General features: G+C 40.8%; 2 protein-coding genes across 15 annotated transcripts in view; one reads left to right on the top strand and one right to left on the bottom strand.

Moving 5' to 3' along the window:
- Positions 1–10,700, top strand: part of otofa (otoferlin a) — a 61,140-nt gene extending 50,440 nt beyond the window's left edge. For 4 of the 11 annotated variants that reach the window (XM_069515697.1, XM_069515693.1, XM_069515695.1 and 1 more), the window contains 13 exons: positions 1,082–1,227; positions 1,325–1,459; positions 1,546–1,683; positions 1,799–1,926; positions 2,062–2,232; positions 2,510–2,670; positions 2,970–3,112; positions 3,192–3,280; positions 3,546–3,644; positions 5,805–6,046; positions 6,161–6,339; positions 6,762–6,862; positions 8,825–10,700. In XM_069515697.1, the coding sequence (XP_069371798.1) occupies positions 1,082–1,227; positions 1,325–1,459; positions 1,546–1,683; positions 1,799–1,926; positions 2,062–2,232; positions 2,510–2,670; positions 2,970–3,112; positions 3,192–3,280; positions 3,546–3,644; positions 5,805–6,046; positions 6,161–6,339; positions 6,762–6,862; positions 8,825–9,005 (1,913 nt within the window). In that variant the 3' untranslated portion in view covers positions 9,006–10,700. Of the gene's footprint in view, positions 1–1,081; positions 1,228–1,324; positions 1,460–1,545; positions 1,684–1,798; positions 1,927–2,061; positions 2,233–2,509; positions 2,671–2,969; positions 3,113–3,191; positions 3,281–3,545; positions 3,941–5,804; positions 6,047–6,160; positions 6,340–6,761; positions 6,863–7,294; positions 7,483–8,824 lie in introns of those variants that run through there. The other 7 variants (XM_069515699.1, XM_069515692.1, XM_069515698.1 and 4 more) reach the window with 5 other exon arrangements.
- Positions 10,701–10,704: 4 nt separating this feature from the next.
- drc1 (dynein regulatory complex subunit 1 homolog (Chlamydomonas)) lies at positions 10,705–16,983 on the bottom strand. Of its 4 annotated transcripts, none has more exons than XM_020097776.2 (14): positions 16,156–16,983; positions 15,178–15,299; positions 14,908–15,091; positions 14,671–14,808; positions 14,259–14,345; positions 14,035–14,157; positions 13,775–13,902; positions 13,243–13,377; positions 12,753–13,131; positions 12,075–12,161; positions 11,895–11,969; positions 11,658–11,770; positions 11,347–11,499; positions 10,705–11,248 (listed from the first exon to the last, which is right to left on the bottom strand). In XM_020097776.2, the coding sequence occupies exons 1-14, from the start codon at positions 16,201–16,203 to the stop codon at positions 11,146–11,148; spliced, it is 1,875 nt and encodes a 624-aa protein (XP_019953335.2). In that variant the 5' UTR covers positions 16,204–16,983; the 3' UTR covers positions 10,705–11,145. The 4 variants fall into 4 exon arrangements, with proteins under 4 accessions (XP_019953335.2, XP_069371803.1, XP_069371804.1 ...); XM_069515702.1 differs by lacking the exon at positions 16,156–16,983 and adding an exon at positions 15,670–15,759; XM_069515703.1 differs by lacking the exon at positions 16,156–16,983 and adding an exon at positions 15,552–15,694.
- Between the last annotated feature and the right edge of the window lie 755 nt (positions 16,984–17,738).

Genomic DNA, 17,738 nt, shown 5'->3' with positions numbered 1-17,738 from the left:
CCTCCACCAAGAAAGTCAGAGTGTCCTCTCACAGAGATATTACGTAATTTCATTCAGCTGTTATCTATCCAGCTTCCCAATGACAAAACTTTAAGAGAGAAAATAAAATAATAACTGCTGATTAGGTTAAAGAGAATGAAACTAAATTAACAAAATAGACCTAAACCGTAAAGAATTATATAGCATTGACCTTTAGCAATGAAATGAGAATCTTATGGCTGAAGCGGTGTCCACTGTTTGTCCACTACTTTCTGTTGACAAACGCTCAATTCATTGTGTCCCATTTGAGATGCAACAAAATGTGTTGCTTTCTATGAGTATGTATTATGAAGGAGGTGGTGAATGAGTGAACATGGTGATTTCAGACGTGGCTCTTTGTAAGATCTAGCAAAGAACAGGCAGAGGCTTCGTATGTGCTTCCTGTTCTTCGCCTCCTTCATCCCATCGCTCCATCTTATATTCATGCTTTGAACTTTGAACATTCATGACCATTTCCACATTAGCATCACCTCCCAGCTCTGCATTACACATGAAAGTTGGCTGACACAGAATCACTGAAGTAATCTTCTGCACTAGCATCACTTTGATTACTAGAAAGCATTAATAATTTACTTTTGGACGGCAATTATAAAACTTCTTTGAAGGTGCTACTTGTAGCATAAGAATAAACATTAATAAATTCAGTATTAAAATGTAGCCTAGACTGTGAGAAATCGAGAAGATGGTCGACATTAGTTTGTGCTCTCTGATGTGAGGCTGAAATTTGGCAGGATGTCTTCTCAGTGACTTTGTCAAATGCAGTGGTGGTTTATTGAAAACATTTCAAATCTTTCTAACACTTCTATTTACTATCTTCAACAAGAATTTCACTGAAGAGGGTTTTTGGTACTGTTTTGTTTTGGACTTAATCTCCAAAATCATATCCAGGAAGCTGTTACACCCCTGACATACCTGTCAGCTTTCATGTTAAGTGACGTGTGTAGTGACATGTGTAGTGACGTGTGCAACCCTGCCGCCATTCCTCATGACTCCAACCCTACTTTGTCCACATCCATCCCCACTCACCCGTCCATCCAATCAGACATCAAACCCGATGACCTTCTTCTGAAAGGCTCCAAGAATAAAGAGAAGAGCAAAGACAAGAAGAGCTCCAAGGACAAGAAGAAGAGTCAGGCTGGGGACGGGGCTGAGAAACGACCAGTTAAAGCGAGAGTGGACGAGCTGATGGTGAGTGTCATTGACTCGACCTTCACATACTTCAATACAAAATCTAACCAGCACACACATTAGTATTCACACTCTCTGTGTTTAATGTCCCTTGAAGGTTTACAACAAGGAGCTGGAGAGTGAGTACGGCAACTTTGAAGACTGGCTTCACACTTTCAACCTGTACAGAGGAAAAGCTGGGGACGACGACGAGCACGCTCTGGATGACGACAGGATTGTCGGCAGATTCAAAGTGAGAAAACAGTAAGAAGATAAAGGATGTCTCAGAGTGACAGACTGTAAAGAAGTTATCTCAGTCTGTTGTTTCCTCCGACCCAGGGATCCCTGTGTATGTACAAGCTGCCTCTGTCGGAGGAGATCACCAGAGAGGCAGGATTTGATCCTAACATGGGCATGTTCCAGAGCATTCCTCATAACGATCCAATCAACGTCCTCGTCCGTGTCTATGTGGTCAGGGTGAGTTGCCGTTACACCATTTTAATATTTAGCAGGTGAATTCAAAAAACCCCCATGATTTATAGAATCAGGTAAATATTCTCTCTTTTCTGTTTAATCCTGTTTTTCCTCTCAGGCTACAGATCTTCATCCTGCTGATATCAATGGGAAGGCTGATCCGTACGTTGTCATCAAACTGGGCAAGTCAGAGGTCAAAGACAAAGAGAACTACATCTCCAAACAGCTCAATCCTGTGTTTGGCAAGTGAGTTGACAAAACACTATTTCTCTCTCTCTGTTGTCAAGTTTTGTTATTTTTGTGCAGCAGTATTTTGAAGTAAGAATCTGATCATTTTTTAATTCTCCCCATCCACCACTCCCTCCATTTATCCCTGTTCAGATCATTTGACATCGAGGCCACATTCCCCATGGAGTCCATGCTGACAGTGTCTGTGTACGACTGGGACTTGGTCGGCACTGATGACCTGATCGGAGAGACGAAAATCGACCTGGAGAATCGTTTCTACAGCAAATACAGAGCCACCTGTGGCATTTCATCCAACTACTCTCTGTGAGCATCTGTCTTATGTCTTTATTATTTAACACACAGCAAATACAAAGATAAGAAATACAAGCAAATCATAGGAAAAATAATTTTTCTTAGAAGTTAAGGGTAAAAATTCTCAACAATTGTCTTAGTATTTTATAAATGTATTAAGGTGACAGTTATGTGGGAGCTTTTTGTAAACAAGGCTTGAGATTGTCCTTGGATTATTATGCATATTATTATTATATTAATTTTCTGACCACTGAGACTACGTAACGTTCTTGTTATGTGTTGATGTCAGCCACGGATACAATGTGTGGCGGGACCCTTTGAAGCCCAGTCAGATCCTGGCCAAGCTCTGTAAGGACGGAAAGATCGATGGACCTCATTACGGACCTGGAGGCAAAGTCAAGGTGGCGAGTCGAATATTCCTGGGACCAACAGAGATAGAAGATGAGAACGGTACAGCTGCATAAATTATACTTAAAATATCACTGTTTTACTGTCAAACTAATTATGTACCGATAAGACCAAGCATTATTTTATTTACAGTATTTGTAATCAACTGGCTACAAAGCAAATCTGCTGATGCCGTCATCTTGGAGGTTTTGTGTTTCACAGTCAGGGAGACTTTGTTTTTGAGAAATGCAAACATTGCACATTCTTTGTTAGTTATCTCCCTAGATTTTCCCTTCAAGAAATTCAATGTTTTGATTTCTGTTTCTCTCCTTCCTCCCCCTCCATTGGTATCGATCCTTCAGGTTTGAAGAAGCAGACTGAGGAGCATTTGGCTCTGTCAGTGCTGAACCACTGGGAGGAGATCCCGAGAGTGGGCTGCAAACTCATCCCCGAGCACGTGGAGACCAGACCCCTGCTGAACCCCGACAAGCCCGGCATCGAACAGGTAGGAGAGAATAAAATAAATAGAATCAAACAGACTAAAGCGACAATTACATTGCGTTGTTCTCTGTTTGTTTCTACAGGGCCGCATTGAGATGTGGGTCGATATGTTTGCTATGGACATGCCTGCTCCTGGACCAGCGATTGACATAGCTCCACGGAAACCAAAGAGGTACAGCTGAAGCAAATGTCAGGAGCAAATTAGGGTTCTGGTAATGAGAAAAGCATAAATCAGTGCATTTTAAATGAGAAATGTTTTAATTACGATGCAAAGTTTGTACATTTCTGTAGTTTTTCCAACAGAATTGGTAGTTTTATCCCCAGGTTAAATTATGGTGAGTCAGTTTGACAAGTTAGCTCTATTCATTTACTGTCAAATGTACAGTAAGTCCAATTATGTGTGTGTGTATGTGTTCCTTCCTCCCCCCCCTTACCAGATATGAGCTCAGGGTGATTATTTGGAATACAGACGAAGTAATACTGGAGGACGATGATTACTTCACTGGGGAAAAGTCCAGTGACATATTTGTCAGGGGGTAGGTACAGCGGGTCGCGGCAGCCAAGCCTCGTCCCGTGGGTGTGAGCTGTGTGTGGATTTTTTTTTTTGCTGTTAACCATTTTTTTTTTTGTTTTCCATTTTTTTCTGTGTGCGTATTTGTGGTGTGTCCTCGTCTGTCTGTCTGTGTCTGTCGTCCTCTCTCTCTTCTCTGGTCAATGCTCTGCTGGTGTCCAGCTTTGAGCTTCGTGTTGTTATTTGGAACACTGATGACGTAATTCTAGAAGACGATGGTTTCATGACAGGAGAGAAGATGTCTGACATCTATGTCAGGGGGTAAACACACGATCCCATCGCATGGCTCGTATAACTACCTCCCTTCTTTCCCTCCCCCTGAAGCCCTTCAATCATTTCTTTATCATCTTCCCCCTGTTTTATCTCGTCACGTAGCACGTTACCTGGCTTGTCTCACACTCTCCTATCAGCACGCTGTAAACTAATGACGAATGGAAATTTTGCACAGTAAGGACTAAACCACATAAACTACAAATTTAAAGAACTCAATCTAATCTAATCATATCACCAAAACTAGGATGACACTAAGTAGAGCCCATACTAAGGCCCAACATGTCCCCTAAATCAAACTGCATCACACACTTAAAGATAAGAAGATTGTTTTCATCAAGATTCATAAACATTTTCCCGAGAAAAAAATCCTTCTATCACGTTTGGTGGTAATCCGTCCAGTAGCTTTTACTTAATCAAACCAAACTAACCAAAAAACATAAATATAACCTCCCTGGCACTGGTAACAATGTATGTGCATGGCCAAAATCGCTCTAACATAAACTGAGAAACTGAGTCTGTGTGGTCGTCACTACGAGCAGCAGAGGTCACATCACAATTTGTTTTATAATCCATCAATATCCAAAAATGGCGCTACTTTGTCCGGATTCTTGACAAAATTGAATTGGTTCTTTCTTAGACCCATGTCCCATCTTTCTACCATTTCCAATTTTCCAATTTTATGGAAATCTAGTAGTTTTTGTGTAATCCCGCTGACAAACAAACAAACACACAGTAAAAACACGCTCTCCTTGGCGGAGGTAATAATCTTTGTGGTTTGGTCCTGTGCTGCAGTTGCTACCAGACAATATTTTAAATACAGATGTTTTAAAAATAATAGAAACTGATTGCATGGAAGAATAATGTACATGCAAACTACATGCATGCCTACATGACAGAACTCCAGTGTTTTTACAACACTGTCATTCTGCAGCCTGGGTATGTGATTATTATTTCAAGGTAATGATGTTGGTATTTTTTTGTGGGGCCACTTCACTCCTGCATCTCGTAACCAGCCTCACTATTCCCTCAGCTCACCTGTGGATGTGTCGCCTCGGACGTTACTGTAACAAACAGGGTGGCATCTTCAAACAACCCTAAACGCCTGGAGGATGACAAAGTATCTTAGAAATCGAATGTGCTGTAGATTGTAGCGGCTGAACCAAATGTCCAGCTGTGACTGTAAAGGTAGAGGAGCTGGGGTTGTTTCAAATGGATCCAGTGCAGTAATACAGAAGTGACGATCGAGTTCATTCGGACAAGCTCAGGCATGTTGTCAGTGACATTTTGCCCTCACTGCAGCCTAATGTCTGCCAGTGCGTCTCAGTTTCCAAATCATGGCACATTCTTTCACATTATTCCAGGATTTATTCTGACGATTATCTTTATGATTTGAGAACTGAGAGTGCAGCTTTCCTCCTGCTCCTCGCCAGCCTCACTCAACTGTAAATGAAGGAGCTCCAGTGGAACTAACCTCATAGCCTTATATCTGATCAATTTCCGCTAATGACATTTCTGCAAGCTTTGTGTGTGCATGGCTTCAAACATCGTGTGACGCTCCAACATCAAATCAGATTTTATGTCTTGCTCAAGTGCATTTATCATAATATCCCACACAAACACACACAGGTATTAATCTGATTTGCTGTTGGAAAGTCACATGATGTGTTTTGATTTTGACCTATTAGCATCATCTCTCTTGTTCTATTAAATTAACCAAATTAATATACAGCAACTGACAGACCAGTGTAATTTCCTCCATATCAGACATTACAAGTGCATGACTGAAGATTTAAATCTATTCACTCATCTCAACAAACTCCTAAAGTTCAGCTCTGACCTCTTTGACCCGCAGGTGGCTGAAGGGGCAGCAGGAGGACAAGCAGGACACAGACGTGCACTATCACTCGCTGACCGGCGAGGGCAACTTCAACTGGCGCTTCGTCTACCCCTTCGATTACCTCATGGCTGAAGAGAAGATCGTCATCTCTAAGAAAGAGTCCATGTTCTCCTGGGACGAGACCGAATACAAGATCCCTCCTCGCCTCACGATGCAGGTGTGGGACGCCGACCACTTCTCTGCAGATGACTTCCTGGGTGAGGACTGATGGGAGCAATTATACCTTCTCTGTCTTTCACTGCTTGTTGTCAGCAGAATTTTCCAATCTCTGTTCTTACTGTCTGACTGCCTCATTTATCACCACACTCCAGGTGCAATTGAGCTGGACCTGAACCGTTTCCCCCGCGGTGCCAAGACGGCCAAGCAGTGCTCCCTGGACATGATCCGAAATGAGCAGGAGCTTCCCACCATCTCCATCTTCAAACAGAAGAGAGTGAAAGGCTGGTGGCCATTTGTGGCCCGTGATGAGAACGATGAGATGGAGCTGACGGTGCGTCATGAGATAATGAGTGGATAACTACACAAACATGCATAAAATCATCGTCTAAAAATTCCTCTTATAAATTCCACAGTAAATTCAACGCAAAATCCCTGTCCACACCTGAAACTTTCCAAACACCAGTTGTTCCGAGCTAAATTCTTTCTGTTACTTAAATTTCTTTTTATTATTTTTTATTATTTTCTTGTAAAATATTGCAAACTTCATGCTTTCTATTAAAACCCATCAAATAAAACATTTTAACTTTACAGGAAGGACTCAAAGCAACAATTTTCCCTTAAAGTACACCTTCAAAATCTTTTTGAAGTACCATTGACTTGTAACAGGGAGAATGGTTCTTCTTTCATTCCCACCCTGGGGACACTGAGTAAGAAAAACGGTGCCTTTGATAAACGTCATCACTGTCGTTTCAGGGTAAAGTTGAAGCCGAGCTTCACCTGGTGACGGCGGAAGAAGCAGAGAAAAGTCCTGTGGGACTGGGACGAAACGAGCCGGATCCACTGGAGAAACCAAAGTAAGATACAGACGCATATTTAATTAAAGCAACATATTTAGGATCGGTCTGTCACAAACTCATACTACGGCATGTGTTACTTCCACGTTTAAACCCCGACGATGGTTGTGTGGATTGGAGTAAGGCACAGACATGAAAGACTTGAATCATTCGTCCAGTGCAAAAAGCAGTGTTCTCAAAAACAGTCCTGACCTGGTACAGTTTGATTTGGCCTCGTTTGACCTTGACACTTCTTTCTGCTCTGTCAAACTGTCAGTGTTACACTTTCACTCTTTCTCCTCCGACCATCTCTTCAACTGTCTCCCTCTGTCTCTCCCCCTCCTCTCGTACCTCCCCTCCTCTGTTTGTGTGACTCCTCCTTCTCGCCCTTCTCCTTGTTTTTTGCCCACACCTGCATTCCTCTCCTCCTGCGCTCCCTCCATTGTGAAAAAGTCGCCCGGACACCAGTCTAATGTGGTTTCTGACTCCCCTGAAGTCCATTCGTTACTTCATCTGGCACAACTACCGCTGGCTGATCCTCAAGGCCCTGGGGCTGATGCTGCTGCTGCTCATGCTGGGCCTCTTCCTCTACTCTGTCCCTGGCTACCTGGTCAAGAAGATGCTGGGGGCCTGACGCGCTGGTAGCCTCCGCCCCCTCCTCGCTGTCTCTGCTTCTCTATTTGACCCCTCACTTCCTGGATTCTCCTGTCCTGCCTGTGGCACCTTCTCTTCTGTGCCGCCAAACTCTCTCTCTCTCTCTTTGTATTGTGTCTTTCTTCTCTCTCCTCCACTGTCTTAGCAGTAGCATTGTCTCCTCCGTGTCGTGTCTTCTTTCACCAAAGTGCCATCACACATCTGATAAGTGACCAACTGTCCGGATCCTCCTGCCTCACTGATCCTCACCGATTTCATTCTAGCAACTCTATGACATTACACAAAATGTGATAAAACATGTCAGTGAAACTGTGAAAGCTTTATTCAACTGTAAAATTGTAATTTGATTTATAAAATGTTTCATTAATGTTCACTGTAAATCTTTTTATGATTTATTTAATTATTGCACCTGATCATGACAAGTTCAAGTCAAAGGGACAATTTGCACCTCGACAAAAGATGAATAATTGAAAATATAGTTAAAATCATAATAAGAACAACCAGGTTGTGTTTCATAGTTTAAATTTTATTATAACCAGAATAAGACTAAAATAAGCTAAACTTATTTCTCGATGACAACAGAAGTTAAATAAAGTTGTATTAAACTAAAATATATCTTGACATTTTCCTGGAACAAATCTTCTAATTTATGTCGAAACATAGAGTGAAAGTTCAGATTGTTTGATTTATTATTGACTTCAAATCACTGGATTTAAACCTCTGTGAATATTTACCATTTATTAATTTATCATTGGAAACTTACCTTTTTTATGCTGATTTATTTGTGCTGTTCAGAGACATATTCACCTCAGCTCATCTGAATAGAAATACCAAAGATGTGCTGGCTCACAATTTAGAAATAGCTGGAAGTAACTCTCTATCTTTACCGTTAGCACCAGATTATTTGATTCTTTCCAGGAAACGTTTTAAGAGATTAATGGGAAATAAACTGGACCCACAAAATGAACTAAAATATCTTTTGTGTAATTGACAATGAAATGTTCGATTCCTCCGAGGCAAGGAAAGTGTTTGGAGCTGTTGGTCGATCATTCATCCATTTTATCAACATTCTCATCGTGCACATGTTTCTAATGTGAAGCTTCTCCTCTGTGATGTGATCTCTGCGTCCTCGGGAACGTGAGCATGCTGTGTTTAAAACTGAAACTCTGAAAATGCAACATGGCGCGCCAACCACTAATGTGAGCTTTCTCTTCCCCTCTCTCTCTTTGGTCCCATTCCTCTCTCCCTGTCCTACATCCACCCGCACCACGCCTGCACCACATTGGCCACTCTCCTCCTCTTTAACCTCCACACACCCTTTCCCTCCAGCCGCCCAGACACCACCTTCCTGTGGTTCCTGAGCCCGTTGAAAGCCATCCGCTACCTGGTGTGCAACCGCTACAAGTGGCTGATCATCAAGATCGTGCTGGCCCTGCTGCTGCTCATCATGCTGGGCCTCTTCCTCTACAGCATGCCGGGCTACCTTGTCAAGAAGCTGCTGGGGGCCTGAGAGGGCTGCTGGGAGGACAGGCAAGGCGGGTGGTGGGCCGGATGGGTTGAGGAATGGGGGGGTGGAAATCTCTGTCTCTCTTTGTCTCAGAAAAATAGGCACTTTGTCCATCCGGTCTATTATTTCTCCACTTTGATCCGTTCAGATCTTCCTGTACAGCTCGCCACCTAAGACTACGCCCCCTCCTGGAAGTCAGAGAAGCGCTAACACCCGCATCCTCTCTTCAGCACAACTAAACTCTCAGCATCGCGACTCCATCTTTGAACTGACCACGCCGCAGTCACATGACACAAATTAACCCCTGATCTGACCCGAAACTTCCTATTTTCAACGTCACCTGACAATGAATGTTTCTTTTTCCGTCTATACAGCTTTTAATTAATTCATTTACTTATTTATTTATTTATTCAACTAAATCCGAGTGTTGGATTCGTGGTCAGGCAAATGCATGGACGTACATTACAAGTGATGCTGTAACATCTCCCATTACCGCTACAGTTTCGGCTATTGATATAGGTTAGTAGGGAACAAGTATTTACTGTCAACACTTTGCTTTGAGTACTCGTATTTAGTTTTTATGAGAACTATATAAACATTTAATAAACAGTTTACACATTATAATGTAGTTTTGAGCACATATTGGGACATTTTGAGTAAAAAAAAAAATTACATAATAAGTCTCTTGTAAAGACATATTTTATCTGTTTTATTACGTTGCCGACATCCACTCATGTTTGCCCTCAAATACTTGAATCTAAATTGTACTGTTAGAAACTAATAATGTTTAGATTGAACTTATAAATGCTAAATGTGGCTGCTGAAACAAAAGTGTTGCTGTTTTTTTTATAGCTCTTGCAGTCTTTGCACACTTCAAAAATAATAATGAAGAAACAAACAATAAAGATGTCTATTTTCCTAATGAAATTCAATGAGACACGGAACAAGATGACTTCAAAATGAAAAACTAATAAGGAAACGATGAGTAAGCTTTCTACGTGGTTTAGATAAACTGTTCATTTTTATTGAATTGTTCGCAATTTAGCAAAGTTTGGTCCAACAGCTTCTGCAAATAATTTGAAGAAAAAAAATTTAAATTCCATTTATTTAACGTGAACTATACAAGCACAAGTCAGCCTATTCTCTGAGAATTCCCTGTGCTTTGTAATAAAATCCTCACTGGACAATACAACAAATAAAATCAATAGTCAAATCATTATCAAAAATAATGAATGCAACAAATACTAAATGTAGAACTACACTGTTTGTCAACGTGCATGCATCATAATGATAACCGAGGTCATGTGTATTGCCATGGCTCGTCACTCCAGCCTGATACAAACCAAATCACCAACTCTACTGTGTAAAAACTTCAGATAAAGTAAAGATGGAAATATGATCAAAGTGCACTTGAGTGGGAAAGTGGCTCAGCGTTGACTCTGGAAACTCTGGCCCAGTCTACACATGAGAAGACATTGTTATCCCATTTAAAAAAACTTTGCCTGTGCTTGACCTCATTTGTGTTGCAGTCTTTGTTTGTGATTCTGTGTTCCACTGATTACAGAATTATCGGTTGCACTAAACTTGCCTGTTTTTACGATGAATTTTGTGTATTGTATGATATAGTGGTTCAAAGGTGTGCGTTATTTATTTTTTGTCTGTTTTGACAATTTGAAATAAACTGGATTCCAAGGAAAACGTGTTTGAGATAAAGTTCATATTTTACTCTTCAAATGACAGTTCTGTTGCTTTCACCTCGTACAACATGTTTGCTCTTATTAATTTGTTCTCATTTGATGCTTCAACTTCTTTCAGGTTTTGTATTTAATCTATTAAATTTTTTCTGTTAGTAAAAATTCAATAATTAATTTTTTTTTTCTTCATTTTGAAGGTAGTCGTTTCACAAATACAGAAACTCCTGATGACTCTGCACTTGATCAACTAATGGAGCGAACCCTGCAAGGTAGTTCAGGCAGCCAACTCGAGCTGTGCTGCTCCAATCATGTGACACACATCATGTGACCTACCACAATCATCTATTAAACACACCCACCTTATTAGGCAGCCTATATAAGCAGTTAATTGGGAAGGTTCTGAAAATGTACCCTCAGTGAATATCTGAAAAACACATAAACACACAAACTCATGGCTTGAGAGATTGTTGCAGAAGTATCCGCAGCTCTGTGTTCTCCTGCATCAGACTCTCATTCTCAGTGTCAAGTTCAGAAATCTCCATGAGGACGGCACTGGATGGACGGAAAAAAAATATTCTGAGCACTGATGCAGGATTTACTTCTGTGTGTGTGTGTGTGTGTGTGTGTGTGTGTGTGTGTGTGTTACTCACAGGTGTTGCTGTAGCATATTTTCTGCCTCCTCCCATAGTCTGACTTTGTCCTCAGGGATGATGTTGCTCAAACTTTCCCAGTAAGCTTTGTCTGCTGAACTGTCCCTTGGTTCTATTTGCAGAACACTGGACTGTGAGTGGCCTGAGCTCTCCCTTAGAACACACAGGGAATTATTACATATTGATGAAGAACGACCTTAACTATGAATCACAGTCTACAGTCTAGATAAAAACCATAGCGTTGCCTCTATTTGCTTGGAGTTATTGGAGTTATCCAATGCTCGTAAAGAAGAGGTGGGTGTGTGTCTTACCTGGACCTCATGTTCTGCTGGATGAAACTTTTAAGAGCAGGCAGGACTTGGTCAGGAAGGATGATTGGCGCCGCCACCTGGTCACTGGATTCTCTCAACTCACCAGAAACATCCTGCAGGAGAACAGATAGTAGTAACTGTTTAATTATAATTATTTTGTTCAGACTCAAGGCCATAGTTTGAACAAGCAGAAGTTCTCATGGAAACATCGAGGCATCGATCCGCTGCACTGCTCACCTTGCTCTGCTCTTGTCTGTACTTTAAGAGGAAATGAGCCAACTTGGGCAAATCCTGGTCAGCGAGTCCCAAGGTCTGGAAGAGAAAACAACATGTCTGTTTTACAATACAGCTGCTGCCTGGTGGTCCAGGTGAGTTGATGTGGGGGATAAGTGGAAACATAACAGGACATGAACTCACATAAAGGAGGGAGCCCAGCTTCATAGCCGTCTGTTCCTCCTCCTCCAGCGGAGCGAGCAGCATCAGAATATTGTCCTCAATGAGACCCTGGCACAGAAGGAAGAGCAGCTTGTGTTTGAAATGTATTTTTATATTATTGTTTTTTTTATGCTCCTGTGACTAAAACTGTAAATACTTAAGGAGGTTTTTTCCTATCTTTATTCAAGAGTGAGGTCTTTCAGTTTGAGTGGTTATATATCGCTATCAGAAATGTTTTACACCCTTATATCAGAACCTGCATCAGCCTCCACAAATTACATTAGAAAATGCCACAACATATTTCATTCCCCTGTAATAACAATTAGTTTCATATTATAGGACATGATAATGATGCAGCTACTGTCTCTCTTCAGATTATAAAGAGGAAGGAAGTGATATTCAACATTGTAGGAAATAAACTACGTATTTTCCATCAAGAGTGAGATTGGAAGAATAAAACCACTCACTCTTTTTTTTTTTTACATTACTATTGTAATGTGCTATTCGTTCAGTATAACGTTTGCATACAGACAAATCCTCTCCTGTTATTATCGTCACGTGTCTGTTTGTTATATATACGACAAATTGTTTGTGACTGTCTGACATTGTGTACCATTCTTCTAAACAAAACTTTTACTGTGATAAACATGAATCTCTCACCGTTTCATTACACAGCAGCTCGATCACTTTGGTCAGCGTCTCTTCATCCAACCCTTCATCACTCACTTCCTGGTCCATGACTGGGCTCTCAGCCTCCGACCTCGCCCTGTCTGATGAGTCCATCGTCCCCTGGCTGCACTGTAATGCCTGCTCAGTTTGAAACAGCTGGGCGTGCGGGTCTGTGCTGGTTTGTTTTTCAGACAGGATGGGGCCAGAGAGCTCTTTGAAGGGCATCACAGGTCGTTCCCAGGCTAAACCGAGATACCGCTCACAGATCTCTGAGTCAATGGTCAAAGCCCTCTCCACTAGTTGCCTCAACTCTTCTTCAACCATGCGCCACATCTCCTCAAATTTCCTGCCATCAGCGACTGCAAAGTGTCTGTGTGAAGTACAGGAGGGATGGAGTGAAAAAGAAGAAGAAAAAGAATTCGGTAAAAGAGAAGCAAGCAATGGTACGATATGTCAACATTACAGGATAATTCAGACTCACTTGATTTTCCTCTGAACTCGTTCATGCTGCTGGAGGATGCGATTGTAGTCTTTGTTCAAATGATGGCTCGTGTCTCTTAAGTATCTCGCCTGATTGGAGTGCTTGGTGACGAGACTTTTCATCTCTACCTGCAGACTGAAACACAAAGCCGTCGCTAGAAACACAGAGTGAATCAAATCTTAATTTGAACTATTACCTCCGCCAAGGAGGTGATGTTTTTCACCCGTTTGTTTGTTTTTTGGATGTTTGTTTGTTTGACAGAAGGATTACTCTATTCCCATAATTTCCATGAAACTTGGTGGAAGGTTGAGACATGGGCCAAGAAAGAATCCATTAAATTTCTGCTTGGATCTGGACAATGATCCTTTTATCAATGCAAGGGTGATAAAAATAAATATATTTAGAGGGTGGATATCTATGAATGTATAACTTGGTGCAGCTTGATGGGGACTGTTGGGCCTTGGCGGAGGTTGTGTTCGACTGAGTGCCATTCCAGTGTGTGTGTGAGAGAGAGAGCGAACAGCTGCTTTACCCGTTGACCCTTTTATACATTTGGTTCAGGTTGAACTTGTATTCTTCTGCATCATGCTTTTCCTTTATTTGTTTGAGCCTCATGAATGTGGTGGTGGCCTGTATCTTCTGATTCTGTCTCTCCAAAGCCTGCAGATCCATGAAGGGAAATGGTGAATTTAACCACTACTGCTGGCTATATTATATACTGTATATTACCAAATACAGCTCACAGCCCAAACACTTCACTTAATAGGTAAGATACTTGATGTTTGTGCAAACCTGAGAATTAGCATCCTGCTCTGTCTTGATGGTGCTCAGCTTGTCCTTATTCTCCAACATCAGACTGTGAATTTTAGCTTCATACTCCATCACTTTCTCTTTCCTCTGCTCCAAACTCTCAAGCTGAAACAGATTAGATTTCATTGGATACAAAATTGAGATATGTAAGATATAAGCTATGACATGTGTGTGTGTGTGTGTGTGTGTGTGTTTGTTATCCTGACCTGTCTGTCCCAGAGTTCCTTCATGTGTTGTTCCCACTCAGCCATGTCTCTTGTGACTAAAACTTCACTTTCCTGCAGACAAAATCTCTGCCAGCAACAACAACAAAAACTGTTAGAAAGTCTAGGTACATTTACATTTTAGCTCTAAACACAAAGTACAGCTGAAGCTGATTAGTTTTGCAGGTATTCAATCATGAAGGATCATTAAATAGTTGTCCTGATGATAGTGAGTTAAGGGATCTTGAAAGAGATAACGATTCATCCAGAGGGGAACATGACAGCTTGAAACAGATTTCATGACAGTGCACTCATTATCGCTGAGGCATTTTTTACTCGAGACCACAGATGTCAGCTTGAGGGTGGTGCTAGAGGAGAATTCAATGGATCACAAGAGCCGGTTCTGGTCGTGTACCTCAAGCTCGGCCATCTCCTCCCTGTAGGCTTTGGTCAGGGTCTTGATCTGGTCCTCCATCCTCTCCATCATCAGGTTCAACTCCTCTGCCTGTCTCCTCAAATCCTTCACATAGCGATCGTCTGATGATTTCAGATTCTGTTCAGATGACATACAGAAAGTGAGCGAATTCAAAAAGGTCAAACAACACCAGAAGGTTTTACTCCTTTACATACATTTTTATGGACAGACAGTTACCTGTTGCAGGTCATTTATGAGTTTATCCTTGTTGTTTAATATAAGAGTACACAGCTCCTGCTGGCTGTCCAGAGCTTCCTGTACCTCCTGAGGGATCACCTTCTCCTTTGCTGCCGATAACCCTCTGATAATTTCCTCAAATTTTTCCTGACTGGACCTCACATCATTTTCCAGCCACTCCAGTCTGCACCATGTAGAACAAACACAATGGTAAACAGGATAGAAATTTTGATTTCAGACACCAAACGTAAAATCTTTAGGAGCAATTACCTTTTTTTGCGAGCTTCCTGCAGCTGCTTCCTTCGAATTGACTCTCTGACATCAGCAGCAGTTTGGATGTTGGTCACTGATGTTGTTAATTGTCTCTGCATGGTTACTCTCCGAGTACTAATCTGCATAACATAAAAGAAGACCGTTTCTATCAAGCTGTGGCAAAGATGATTTTATCTAAATGTGGGTGCATGTCAAGAAATTGCAAGTCAGTTAAATACTGTCAGTAAAAGATAAAGATGGTGTAATGACAAAGTGCTAATGCTAGCATTAGCACAAGTTTAATTACTTATTTTCTTGCGATACGTCTTATGTGAGGTATATTTTGTATTTGTTAAATGTTTGATTTTATTCTCTATGGGAATGTAATGTACCTGAGAAATTATGTGTTTTTGCAGCCTGGTAGCCTGTAGACGCACCAGTGGCAACAGAAACTGCCACTGTTGTGTCAAGGCAGCTGCCTTTGATGTCACACTGTTTAAAAGCAGCTACCTCTGATTCCAGACTGTTTGTGGGGCAGCTTCCTTTGATGCTATACTGTTTGGGAGCAGCTCCCTTTGATGCCATACTGTTTGGAGGCAGTTGTCAATTTCAAGTACATCTCCACCAAGGTTACCAAAGTACAACAACAAAAAATGTTGCTTTTGATGACAGATAGACTTTCAAAATGTGTCAACAATGGACTTTTATTTATTTTTTATTCTTTGAGTAATTTGTGCAAATGCAGATCATAATAACTAAATTAAAGAATTAAATGATAGCATTGCCAATTGTAATGAAATATTGTGTCAGTGATGGTGAATGTTAATAATGGAACCTTAAACAGGGCGACAGAGCTGCAATAACAGACACAAACAGCAGGCTTCACATGTGTCAAAGATAACAAAGGTATTTTAGTCAGGACTGGGTTAAAGTGAGTTCCATATTTAAAAAATAAATACATTCTCAAGGCACCAAACATTAATGAATAATACTTGCCTCTGAAATGGAGGAATTCATTATTTTGGAGCCAGAAGCTGCGTCCATCTTTTATATTCAGTCTATTCACCGAACGCAGCAGCTTGTTTGTAGACGCGTTGCTATGGAGACACATTTAAGTGAGTGACGACTGCTGCCTTCAAAGGCAGCTCGGGAATTCCACCGTCATCGCAGTGAACACGACTTGTCATGAGCAAAGACTTTACAACAGCAGCTTTCGTTTGGATGTTATGTTCTTCATCTGAATTCCATCTACTTATTTACTTTACGATGATAAAAACAAAGATCTCAAACACAATTATATGTCATTATGATCAGTTATAACACAATTTCAGTCATGAGAGATGCTTTGATTGTAATTATACACTATACAATACACCCCCTCCCCCTAATAATAATAATCATTGGTTGTTCTGTAGTGATTACTATACACATGGGTTTAGAAATACTAATATTATAAAACTATGTGGCTGCAAGAGAGTTCCCTTTCCTTTTCCTTATATTTCAGCATAACTCCACCTGAGAGGAAGTATTTATTTGCCTCACCCAGACACAGGCTAAATCTTGCATGTGGAGTTTTCAGGAAAACTCTGTTTTTTATACCATTTAAAAATGATTGAGGAGAAACCATAGTGAGATACGAAGGCAGGGCAGAGGGGCTGATATCACCGTGTATTATCATAACCTGATGCTGACATCTAGTGGCAACTATGAATGTCTCCAACCCTCTGGGCAACTGTTACAGGATTTTAAGTTACAAGTTCTGCAAATAAAATCCATTATTCACATTAGATGATAAAAAGGCAAAAAGATACAAACACCTGATTACCACTACCATTACATTTACTTCTACTGCTGCTACTACTCACTGCTACGACTACTACTAAAAAAATAAAATAATATTATTATCCCTATTGTTACATGTCTGTGAAGATTCTCAGTGAGGTAATGTTTTCTTGTGCAACTTATGAAAACAATAAAAATGATATTACTTGTAATAATATTGAATTGATAATAATTTTATTATTGCTAAATTTAACATTTTAAATCTTATTATTTGAATATTGCATTATGACTATAGTCAAATGTGCAAACAAAAAGAGAGGTGATGGTTGTTCAGTATAAGTGGTTGTTAAATAAAATTCACTGGCGTGTCATTGATGTAACACGTCATCATGGTGGTGCTTTGAGCGTTGGTTTGAATTCTGGTGGGATACTTTCTTTTTTTCTTTTTTTTTTTTTTAATGGGAAATGAAGTAGTTGCCATGACAATATGTAGGGACTCTGATGTTTACTTGAAACAATCAATTTTACTTTAGAGCCAAAAGATGGTGACATGTTTCTGAACTGTGTCTTTAATGTCATTTTCAGACACTGACTTTAGGTGGCACTACTGCCTTGCTATCAAAACACTGCCCTGGCTCCACAAGCTTAACATCAGTGAAATGTGGCATTTCAGAGCAGTTTTAAACACGTGCAGATTTATGTGCTGATCAAGAACAGAAATCTAATGACCCACGTGCACAGAGTCCGGACTTTGTAGTTCAAGCACGCTCTCCAAAACAAAAGATAAATGTCTTCTC

Source organism: Paralichthys olivaceus, chromosome 19 (assembly GCF_024713975.1).
Source record: "Paralichthys olivaceus isolate ysfri-2021 chromosome 19, ASM2471397v2, whole genome shotgun sequence".
NCBI classification, from domain to species: domain Eukaryota; kingdom Metazoa; phylum Chordata; class Actinopteri; order Pleuronectiformes; family Paralichthyidae; genus Paralichthys; species Paralichthys olivaceus.
The sequence above is the reverse complement of the archived record's forward strand: the minus strand, read 5'-3'. Positions and strand labels throughout refer to the sequence as shown.